The sequence below is a fragment of the Ursus americanus genome, chromosome 21 (assembly GCF_024610735.1).
Source record: "Ursus americanus isolate L20-20 chromosome 21, mUrsAme1.1.p, whole genome shotgun sequence".
Classification (NCBI taxonomy): Eukaryota; Metazoa; Chordata; class Mammalia; order Carnivora; family Ursidae; genus Ursus; species Ursus americanus.
Genome location: NC_142147.1, coordinates 55907945 through 55917742, shown reverse-complemented (window position 1 = coordinate 55917742; position 9798 = coordinate 55907945). Strand labels below are relative to the sequence as shown.

General features: G+C 52.2%; 1 protein-coding gene across 2 annotated transcripts; it reads left to right on the top strand.

Annotated features, from left to right (window-relative positions):
* Nucleotides 1-3849: 3849 nt before the first annotated feature.
* DNAAF3 (dynein axonemal assembly factor 3) lies at nt 3850-9212 on the top strand. Of its 2 annotated transcripts, none has more exons than XM_045789311.2 (12): nt 3850-3990; nt 4100-4188; nt 4470-4612; nt 4981-5074; nt 6357-6514; nt 6792-6974; nt 7133-7258; nt 7363-7485; nt 7642-7768; nt 8384-8498; nt 8661-8735; nt 8825-9212. In XM_045789311.2, the coding sequence occupies exons 2-12, from the start codon at nt 4104-4106 to the stop codon at nt 9210-9212; spliced, it is 1617 nt and encodes a 538-aa protein (XP_045645267.2). In that variant the 5' UTR covers nt 3850-3990; nt 4100-4103. The 2 variants fall into 2 exon arrangements, with proteins under 2 accessions (XP_045645267.2, XP_045645269.2); XM_045789313.2 differs by having other exon boundaries at nt 4084-4188.
* Nucleotides 9213-9798: the final 586 nt, after the last annotated feature.

The following is a 9798-nucleotide window of genomic DNA, read 5'->3' as shown; positions in this document are numbered from 1 at the left end:
GTGGCCTGGCCTGGTTCTTACTGGTGGGGGTGGGCAGGGCAGAGCCCGGGGGCCCAAGAGGGTGAGATCACCCAAGGGCAAGGATAGGGCTGCCCATCCTAGAAACACACTGAGGGAAACTGGCCCACCTACCCACCAGCCATGTATTCACTTATTTGTTCACACACCCCTCCAAGCCTGGATTTCTTCATCTGAAAAAATTGTGGTCATAACAATACCTCCTGTATGTTTGCTATGAAGAGTCCATGAGAATCACTTATGTGCTCACGAATTTAATCTGCTCCTGCACCCATGACTTCCATAGATTTTCATACCCATATTTTCCTCCCTTCCTTTCTTCCTTCCATCATTCATCCATTCTATTTTCCCTGAGGCCTTCAGTGTGGCAGCTTCTGTTGGATGCTGGGAACCCCAAGTTGATGCAGATCCAGACTTTGCCCCTGAGCGACTTACTCTCACCACAGAAACAAGGTAGATATGTAGAGTCTGGGAATAAGATTCCCAGAGACTGGGAGAAAGGACAGAGTTATGCTGGGAAAACCAATGGTTTCACCTCTTCCTTTAACAAATTCTGCCTTGTAGTCTGTGTCTAGTAAAGACAATTATATCATTGGCTTCTCCCTCCTCTCATCCCAGACAGGATTTCAGGTGGTAGACAAAGGACCATGAAATTTGGCAAGAGAGCTCTCTGATCGGGAGGTTAACTGGAAAATGAAGCAAAATGTTCCCCCATGTACTAAAGAAAGGGCAGAGTATTAACTTGCACTGAGCTTCCTGGTAGTCAATGGGAAAAGGGAAATCTGATCAGTTACACATGTTGTGATGTCTATGCGATTTAACAAATTTCTTCAAAGGGATGCAGTAATTTCTCATGTGTGAGTGAGTGAGGGGACGTCTTTATGAAAACAGCATGAGGTATTACTGTTATTACTATTACTGCTACTCCTGCTAACAATAATCCTCACAACCACCCCATGAAATAAACATGATTATCATTCCCAGTTGACAAATGAGGAAACTGTGCTTCAGAGAAGTAACATGACCTGCCTAGGATCATACAGCCAGGAAATCTGTCTTTTTTTTTTTAATTAATTAATTAATTTATTTGACAGAGAGACAACCAGTGAGAAAGGAAAAACAAGCAGGGGGAGTGGGAGAGGAAGAGGCAGGCTCCCAGCAGAGGAGCCCGATGCGGGGCTCGATCCCAGAATGCTGGGATCATGCCCTGAGCCGAAGGCAGACGCTTAACGACTGAGCCACCCAGGTGCCCCAGGAAATCTGTCTTTAAATCTGTTCCGAGTTAGGTGATGGTATTGGGGTCCCTGGTTCCATGTCTCAACAAGAGAACTGACAAATGAGAAGAATAAAGCCATTACAAATGGTGGTCCGTACTGGGCAGTAAGCTAATGAGAGCTGAGATCATTTAGAAAGGGCAGTCGGGGACAGCGTTCCTAAAGAGGTAATGTTTGAGCTGTGCATTGAAGGACAAGAAGGAACGAGGCTGGCAAAGATGAGGGGGAAATACACTGGAATATTATTCAGTCATAAAAAGGAATGTTTCTACTGATTCATGCTATGGCATGATGAACCTTGAAAGCAAGATTGTAAGTAAAAGAAGCCAGACACAAAAGGCCATATATTGTATGATTCCATCTGTGTGAAATATCCAGAATAGGCAAATCCATAGAGGAAAAAAAGTAGATTTGTGGTTTGCAGGACTAGGGAAAGGAGGAAATGGGGAGTGACTGATTAATGAGTACAAGACTTCCTTATGGAATGATGAGAAAGTTCTGGAACTAGATAGTGGTGATGGTTGCACAACATTGTCAATGTACTAAATGTCATTAAACTTTATGTTGTGTATTTTTTACGACAATAAAAATAAGCAAAGATGAAGGGGAAGAGAATTCCAGGCAAAAGGAACCCTAAGTTGCAAAGGTCCTGGGGCAGGAACAGGCTTGGTGTGTTCTCAAAACAGCCAAGATGCCAGTGAGTCCTGCAGGGTGTGCCGAGACCTCAGCTTCACCCCCCAGTGCCCAGAACTGTCCTCAGAAAGGGGGTGGACCCCCTTCAATCCATCACACCACTGCCAGCTGCATGTTACCGTTCCCAATTTACAGAGCAGAAAACTGAGGCACAGAAAGGGTGACTGACTTGTCTAAGGTTGCAGAGCTGGAGGAGATGAGGCAGAGAGCCAACCCTCCTGTGATGGGTGCTGGGGCTGATCTGGAGATGTGCCTCACTTGAGTCCCTGCCCTTATGGACCTCAAAGACAAGTTAAGTCACCTGGTCGAGGTCTCTCAGACAGCAGGTGAAGGCAAGACAGAAAGCCAGTCATATCTGACACCGAAAGCCACATTGTCAAGCATCCTGCCATCTGGTCTGAATATAAAGTATTGGGAGTCACAGGGTGTAGACTGTTGTGGCCATTCTGCTGGGAAGACAAGAGCAGAACTAGGAGGAAGATCCCCTGCTGGATTTGGACATTTCCAGGGGCAGTGGCAGGAGGTAGGGGGTGGGGAGGGAGTGGAAATTGGAGGAGCAGAGGGAAGAACACAAGGAATTCAGATGCAGAGGCCAGAGAGGACTTGATGTGTGCCGTCACCAACTTTTTTTTTTTAAGTTTTTTTTAAAGATTTTATTTATTTATTTGAGAGACAGCATGAGAGAGAGATCACAAGCAGGGGGGAGGAGTAGAGGGAGAAGCAGACTCTCGCTGAGTGGGGAGCCCGACGTGGGACTGGATCCCAGGACCCTGAGATTATGACCTGAGCCAAAGGCAGACGCTTAACAGACTAAGCCAGGTGTCTCTTACCAATTTTCTGAAGCTCTACTGTGGGTCTGCCTGTTTCCATGGTGTAAATAGTCCCAGTGTGGCTGATTTCAAGATGCCAAAGTGAATTCACTGAATATGGAGTCGAGAGGAAATGCCTATTAGTATACTATCATATAGTAATATAGTATTCCCCAGGGTCAGGATGAAGGCTCCAAAATTTAAGGTAAAGCCGACGACACAAAACAAAACAAAACCACCAGTCATCAAGATAAATAGTATTTTAATACAATATTCTTAAAAATTAAAATTAACGTAAAAAAAGTGATCCATGGTGGGTAAAATCTAAAAAATTTTAAGACAGGGTCTGACCCTGCCCTTGGACCACTCTGCTTCATCCTAATCCTGGCCCTGTTTCTCATAAAATTTTACTTAGAAAAATAGAACAGCCAGTGGTCGTAGTTTGCCAATTTGAGTTTTTAAACTATTGCGTTCAAATATTATTCCCTTCATTTGGGTACAACTGATGTAAAAAACCTTAAGACCATCAACAACAGGAAAGTATAGTAAAGTAAGAAGTGATGAGTTTTGAGTATATATTACCTTTATTTTAATGTAATGCATTTAATTTCAATTCAATTTTAGTAATTAATACAACAATTTAATTTTTAGTAATGACTGTGCCTAACAGCCAGGTTGCGAAATTACTGGCACTTGACCAACCAGGGGCCAGTGCTAGCTAGCCCCAGCCCTTCGCCGCATTTCCGCCTGGGTGTTAGAACCACGGTGTGAGGGGGAAATGCTACCCAGAGGTCTAGGCCGCGTCACTTTAACGTGAATTAATCAAGATTCTGTTCCGTTCTAGGTCAATTTGAGTCTGCCCAGAGCTCCCTCATCCCAGAAATGTGGATCGCCCCAGGCTCCTCCCCAGACTCCCCTGGCTCCGCCCCTTCTCCGCCTGCGCCGTCGTCATGACAACCGCGTCCACGCACCCTTCCCTCCCGCGAGCGCGCCCATTGGCCAAAAGTTCGTAGCAGGCCCGTCTCGCTCGCTTCCATTGGTCAGTTGATCGTGCCGGAGCGAACCTGCGTACTCCCATTGGCTGACTGGTTGAAAAGGAAGGGGGCTACGGGTAGTTGTGTGTAGGGGGTGCAGAAGAGCGGCGCAGCACCGAGCAGGGAAGGAGGGGGCGTCCCGGAGTCTTTGGAAGGATAAAGGTGAGGGGGTGTCACATGGAGAGGGGCGAGAAGTGAGGGGTGGTGAGAGGGGCATGGGTAGGCGACGCAGAGACGGTGCCTGGGGATTCCCAGGATGTCTGTTCTGCAGGGCGATGACCACCCCGGCAGGTTCGGGCGCAGGCTTCGGCTCCGTGTCCTGGTGGGGCCTGTCCCCGGCGCTGGACTTGCAAGCTGAGAGTGAGTCCCCCACCCAGGACCACATCTGACAAGGCGGCTGCCTTCCCAGCCTAGCAGGCGGCGCGCTAACGTTCTCCGAGCCTCCAACGGTGGAGCCGCCTCTCACTGGGCGGCCCAAATGGCCTCTGCGGACTACGAGTCCCAGAATGCTTAGAGGCACAGCTCCCTGGGGAACCTAGGCCAGGCGTGCGGGTCCTGCTGGAAGTTGTAGTCCATCATTCTGGGGAGGCTGCAGGGGGCGCTCTTCAGGCCACTGACCCCAGCCTGCGTCATCTTGCCAGGTCCTCCTGTGGACACAGACTTGCGGGACGATACAGAGCACAAGACCCCCGAGCTAGATGTACTGCTGCTGGGCTCCGTGGATGGGCGGCACCTGCTTCGGACCCTGGCCCGGGCCGCGCTCTGGCCTCGCAGAAGGTTACATGTGAGCTGGGATTCTGGGGTCTTGCAGGGAGGAGGATGAAGATGAGAGCCCAGATTCCTGAGTCCTTGAGGGAGGAGGAGCTGGAGGCCTGGACTGCTAGGTCCGAGGGAGGTAGAAGCTGGGGACCCAAAGTCCTGGGTTGGGGACTCTTGGATTCAAGTGGGATAAAGAGCCTCAAGACTGGGTCTCCGGAGTAATGGTGGGGAGGAGGGTTCTGAGTGCCCAAACTCCTGTGTTTGAAGGAAGGAGAACAGTGTACAAGATGCCTGCGTCCTGTGGAGGGAGGAGGCTGAGGTCTTCCATTCCTGGGCCTCCTAGGGGCCAGGGACACAGATCTCAGAATCATTTTGCTCTGTCTATCCTTCCAGTTCTATGTGCTAGAGAATAATCTGGAAGCTGTGGCCCGACACATGCTGATCTTCAGTCTAGCTTTGGAGGAACCTGAGACTATGGGGTTGCAAGGTCAGTTGCAAGGACCCAGACATTCTGGCCCCCAGCCTCTTCCCCCTGCCCACAGGGATTCTGGCATTTCAATGGTACAATTAAACGTTTTGGTCATTGTTCCCACCTGTACAAAAATATACTACTTCCTAGAGCCATTGAGAGAATTCCAGGAGAAAATTCACAGAAACTCTCAGCACAGTGCATGACACAGGGTAAGCATTCAAAACCTCCCACCACAGGAGAGGGCCAAAAGGGATCAAAGGACTTCTTAAAAGGTAGTGAGTCCCCAGACGTGGGGAAGGTTTGGTGGAGCTGAGCTCAGTCCTTCGCAGAGCCTCCCTAAGGCCTGAGTGTCCTCAGTTAGAGGCATGAATCCCAGGAGTCTACTTGAGGAGGCAGCCCTGGAAGGAGGAGGAGGAGGAGGATTTGGGCGGGGAGGCAGAGATGAGTATCTCTGAGTGACAATGACTTAGGCTTAGCGCCTTGAGCAAAGTCTGGACTGAGACAGTCTGTTCAAATTCTGACTCCGCTTGCTGAGTGACCTGGGGCTACTCTCTGCCCCTTCCTGGGTCTACATTGTTTCCACATTGATAAAATGGAGTTCTTTTCCCATAGAGTTCCTATGAGGATTCAATTTAAAAAAAAATGCATAGCTCCTGGCTTATGATATAGACTCAGTACCACTTAGTGATGATAACTGTTATCACGATTACGGATGGTAGTTGTCATTAATAGCCCAGAGCATTCAGAATACATGGCACACATTTCACAGTGTGCCTTGCAAAAGGTGGAAACACCTGGATCTGTCTAACTAAAGGTATATGGATTCTATTTTAAGATTCTTAAACCACTAAACGAAACGATTTACATATTGACAGAGATACTTTGAAATAGATGTATATGTATATACAACTCAAGATATATAGTTCTCTTTTAAGATTCCTAACTAAAATGGAACAATTTAACACTACACTATTTTAACACTCATAAATCTCCACTTCCATCCCTATCTATATATAACTTTTTCTTTTTTAAGGCAAGGAAAATTTGAACATGAAATTCGGGAGTGGGCTTATCTGGAGGGTGGGGAGGACTGGGAGGAGACCTAGTTTGGGTGTAAGTTATACTTCGTGTTTGAGGGATGGATGAGGAGTTGGCCAGTGTCCCTTATGGTCACATGACTATGACATAATAAGATTACTATAAAGAGGGTATGCGTCATCCACATGGGTCTCGTCTCTGGGTTCACTCCCCTGCTCCCCCCACTAATCCTCCTCTCTTCCCCCGCCCACCCCCCCAGAGAGGAGCGAGACCTTCCTGGAGCTGTGGGGGAACGCGCTGCTGCGCCCCCAGGTGGCCGCCTTCGTGCGCGCCCAGGCCAAGCGCCTGGCGCACCTGGTCCCGGAGCCTGACCGCCTGGCGGAGCAGCTGCCCTGGCTCAGCCTGGGTGCCCTCAAGGTGCCGTCACCGCCCAGGATCCGGATGGCCACGGGAAGAATGGAAATGGGCAGCCCAAAAGGGTTTTCGTTGATGGAGTTCAAGCCCCAGCTCCCTGGCTCCCAGTGTGGGATGTGACCTAGGGGGTGGCTTCCACGCTCTGAACTTCAGTTTCTTCATCTGAGAAATGGGAGAATGGTTCCCACACCCTGGGATGGAAGGGAGGGTAAAGCGGGAGAAACGGCTGTCCCTGCAGCCGCCTCTCCTTCGCTTTCTCCCCACGTGTGCCGGCCTGCAGTTCCGCGAGCGCGACGCCCTGGAGGCTGTGTTCCGCTTCTGGGCTGGCGGGGAGAAGGGGCCCGAGGCCTTCCCCATGAGCCGCCTCTGGGACTCCAGGCTGCGTCACTACCTGGGCTCCCGTTACGACGCCCGGCGCGGTGTCAGCGACTGGGACTTGCACATGAAGCTGCACGACCGCGGGGTGAGGGGCCTGGGAGGGGGGCTGGGGGCCCCATTTCTGGATGTGCAGGAGGTGGGGCTGGAGGCTGGGGGCCGGTACTCCTGGGTCCGATGTAGGAGGGGCTGGGGCCTCATATACCAGATTTGCTTAGACCTCTGTCCATTGCTCCTCCTACCCAGGCCCGAGTCATCCACACTCGTGAGTTCCGTCGTTGGAGGGACACAGGCGTCGCCTTTGAACTCAGAGACCCCAGCGCCTACCACATGCCAAACCGGACCCTTGCGTCCGGTCGCCTCCTGAGTCATGTGCGTGTCCACTCCCTGCCCTGGCCAGTCCTCCTTTTCGGGGACACAGAAACCGGGGTCTCCAACACTGACCTCACCCGCCTCTTCTCTCCCTGCTTTCCCAGCACGGAGAGCGTGTCGCAGCGCGTGGGTACTGGGGGGACATCGCCACCGGGCCATTCGTGGCTTTTGGCATCGAAGCGGACGATGACAGCCTCCTGCGGACCAGCAACGGACAGCCAGTCAAGGTGTGTGACTGGAGGTGCTGGGGCTGGGGGAGGTCCCACCTCTCTGTGCTTTCTAAACCCAGTCTAGAAATCCATGCTAGTGCTGGGCGTTGGGGGCAGGGGTGGTGTACTCTAGGCCCTGCCTTGTCACCCTGGCTGCGACTCTTCTCTCCACAGACAGCTGGTGAGATTACTCAGCACAACGTGACGGAGCTGTTCCGAGAGGTGGCCGCCTGGGGGCGCCGGAGAAACACCCAGGGAAACCCCGAGCAGGTGCACCAAGACAAGGACGGAGGCCCCGAGCGTAAGTGTCCGCTCAGCTCAGCCCCTTGAAATGGGAGTTGGGTGGTAAAGTGGGCACATCATCCTCCGGGGAAGAGTGGGACCCAGACCCCCATCCTGGGCTTCAGGTATTTCATATCCGAGTGCTTACCAATATGGTTTCCAATGTCTGAACAAGTGATCTCCTGTGCCTGACACTTTTTCTTTCTTTGTATTTCTCTGTTTCCTAAATCCTGACACCATGTTATGATTCTGAATTCCAACAGTAGAATTCTAATCCTACCTGCAGACGTCTAAGAGACAGAACATTCTAGCAAGGTGCTGGGTCCCGGCTCACCTTTGGAGAGACGGCCCCCTCCCTGCCTGCCCCGATTCTGGTCGCGCCTCCTTGTAACCATCCCCCAACCTGGCTCTTCCTGGGTGTTTGGATGCCCTTTATGACCATGGGCCACCCACTTTTTCCCTCTCTTGAGTCTCCGTTGCCTAGTCTGTAAAATGGGTCTCTGCTTGCCAGGCTGACCGTCCCATAATTTTCCAAGAATCCATCTACGAGAAAGGATGAGAAAGGGCTTCAGGACAGGCAAGGAGTGCTCTCCAAGCTTTGTGTGTCTGCCTAACTCTGCCAGTTCTTCCCCAGCTGCCCCTGCCCCGGAATTCTTCACTGTGTACTTCCTGCCTCTCGGCTCTGCCCAGACCCTTCACCACAAGAGCTGCTACAAGGAACGGTTCCAGCTTCTCTACGTGGCCTGTGGGTAAGAGAGAGGTTCCCAGACTTCCCTCCCCCAGCTCCTCCTCCCTTACACCCAGGAATCCTGGCCCCCAGCCCCTCCTTAATCAGTGTCCGGATCCCCCAGCCCCACCCCTCCCTCAGGATCTGAAAGTCTCAGCATCAACCCTCCCTTTCGTCTGCGCAGGATGGTTCATCTTCTCAGCCCCGATCTCGGGGCCTGCGTGGCCTCCGGAGGACGCCTGGTGGTGGAATTAGCCCGGTGAGCCAGCGGAGGGCAGGGCAGGGCAGGGCAGGTCCAGGCTGAGGGCTGAAAGCCCGGACCCCTAACGGGCCCCTTCCTGGTTTCAGGTACCTGGTGGACCTGCGGCAGGAGCAGCTGCAGGGGTTTGCCACCCGGGTCGGGGAGCTAGCTCGGGCGGCTGGCTTCACTCCCCCGCCCCAGGCCCAGCCCTCCGAGACCTTCGCGCGCTTCTACAAGGCCCGGGACTCTGCTTGCCACCGCACTGACGCTGCTGTGGACTCCGTGACTCCGCCCCCTGACGTCCTGGTCCCACCCCTTGAGGACCAGAGCCAGCCTCTCGAAGGCAGGACCCCGCCCTCTGAGCCCCTCCAGCTGCCCCCAGAGTCTCCAGCTTCACGCTCAGAGGTTCCGGCTCCACCCACAGAGAATCAGACCCCAAAATCAGGGAGTCTGACCCCACTCCCGGATACCCAGTCACCCATCTCTGACTTGTAAAGTCAGGTCCTGGGATTAAGCCCGCCTCTAGAATTCTCAATTACATTCTCAACAGGCTCAGTCAACTCCAGAGGCGTTGCTAGAATTTCAGATTACCTTCCTGGGATTCTATTTTCTGTTCCTAGAATTCTAGATTGTTCTTTAAGAGTCACGTATTCCACTCCTGAGACTCTAAACACCGCCTACAGAGATCCAGCCTGAGTCTCAGGCCTTCTGTGTGGTCTCCTTGTCCCCAGACGTCCTGTGTTAGCTGGGGGTTGGGAGAATCTGCTCTCCAGGGCCGGTCAACAGCCACACTGTCCAAGTAAAGAGAGCAGGGTCCTCTTCTTCGTGTGCCCATGTGTCTTTATGGTCTTCAGTCTTGTCTCCAGGGCTGGGAGGGGGATGAGCTAGGGTGGTCACGACAGGAGAGCTAGTGAGCTAGAAGTGGATTTCTCCATGCTTTTGTTGCCTGAGAGTCTGGGCCATCCCTGGATCCTCAAGTAAATCAACAAAATTTACTGACTGGCTGAAAGGTTTGGGATACAGAAACTGACCGTAGCTCCGATGGAGATTACAGTTTAGTGTGGGGGTGAGGCCCAGACTT

Bases quoted from the DNA above. Each gene is read 5' to 3' on its own strand.
- DNAAF3 (XM_045789311.2), top strand. From the start codon at position 4,104: ATGACCACCCCGGCAGGTTCGGGCGCAGGCTTCGGCTCCGTGTCCTGG. The intron at 6,975-7,132 runs GTGAGGGGCCTG...CCTCCTACCCAG, and splicing joins TGAAGCTGCACGACCGCGGG to GCCCGAGTCATCCACACTCG. The intron at 7,769-8,383 runs GTAAGTGTCCGC...GTTCTTCCCCAG, and splicing joins CAAGGACGGAGGCCCCGAGC to CTGCCCCTGCCCCGGAATTC.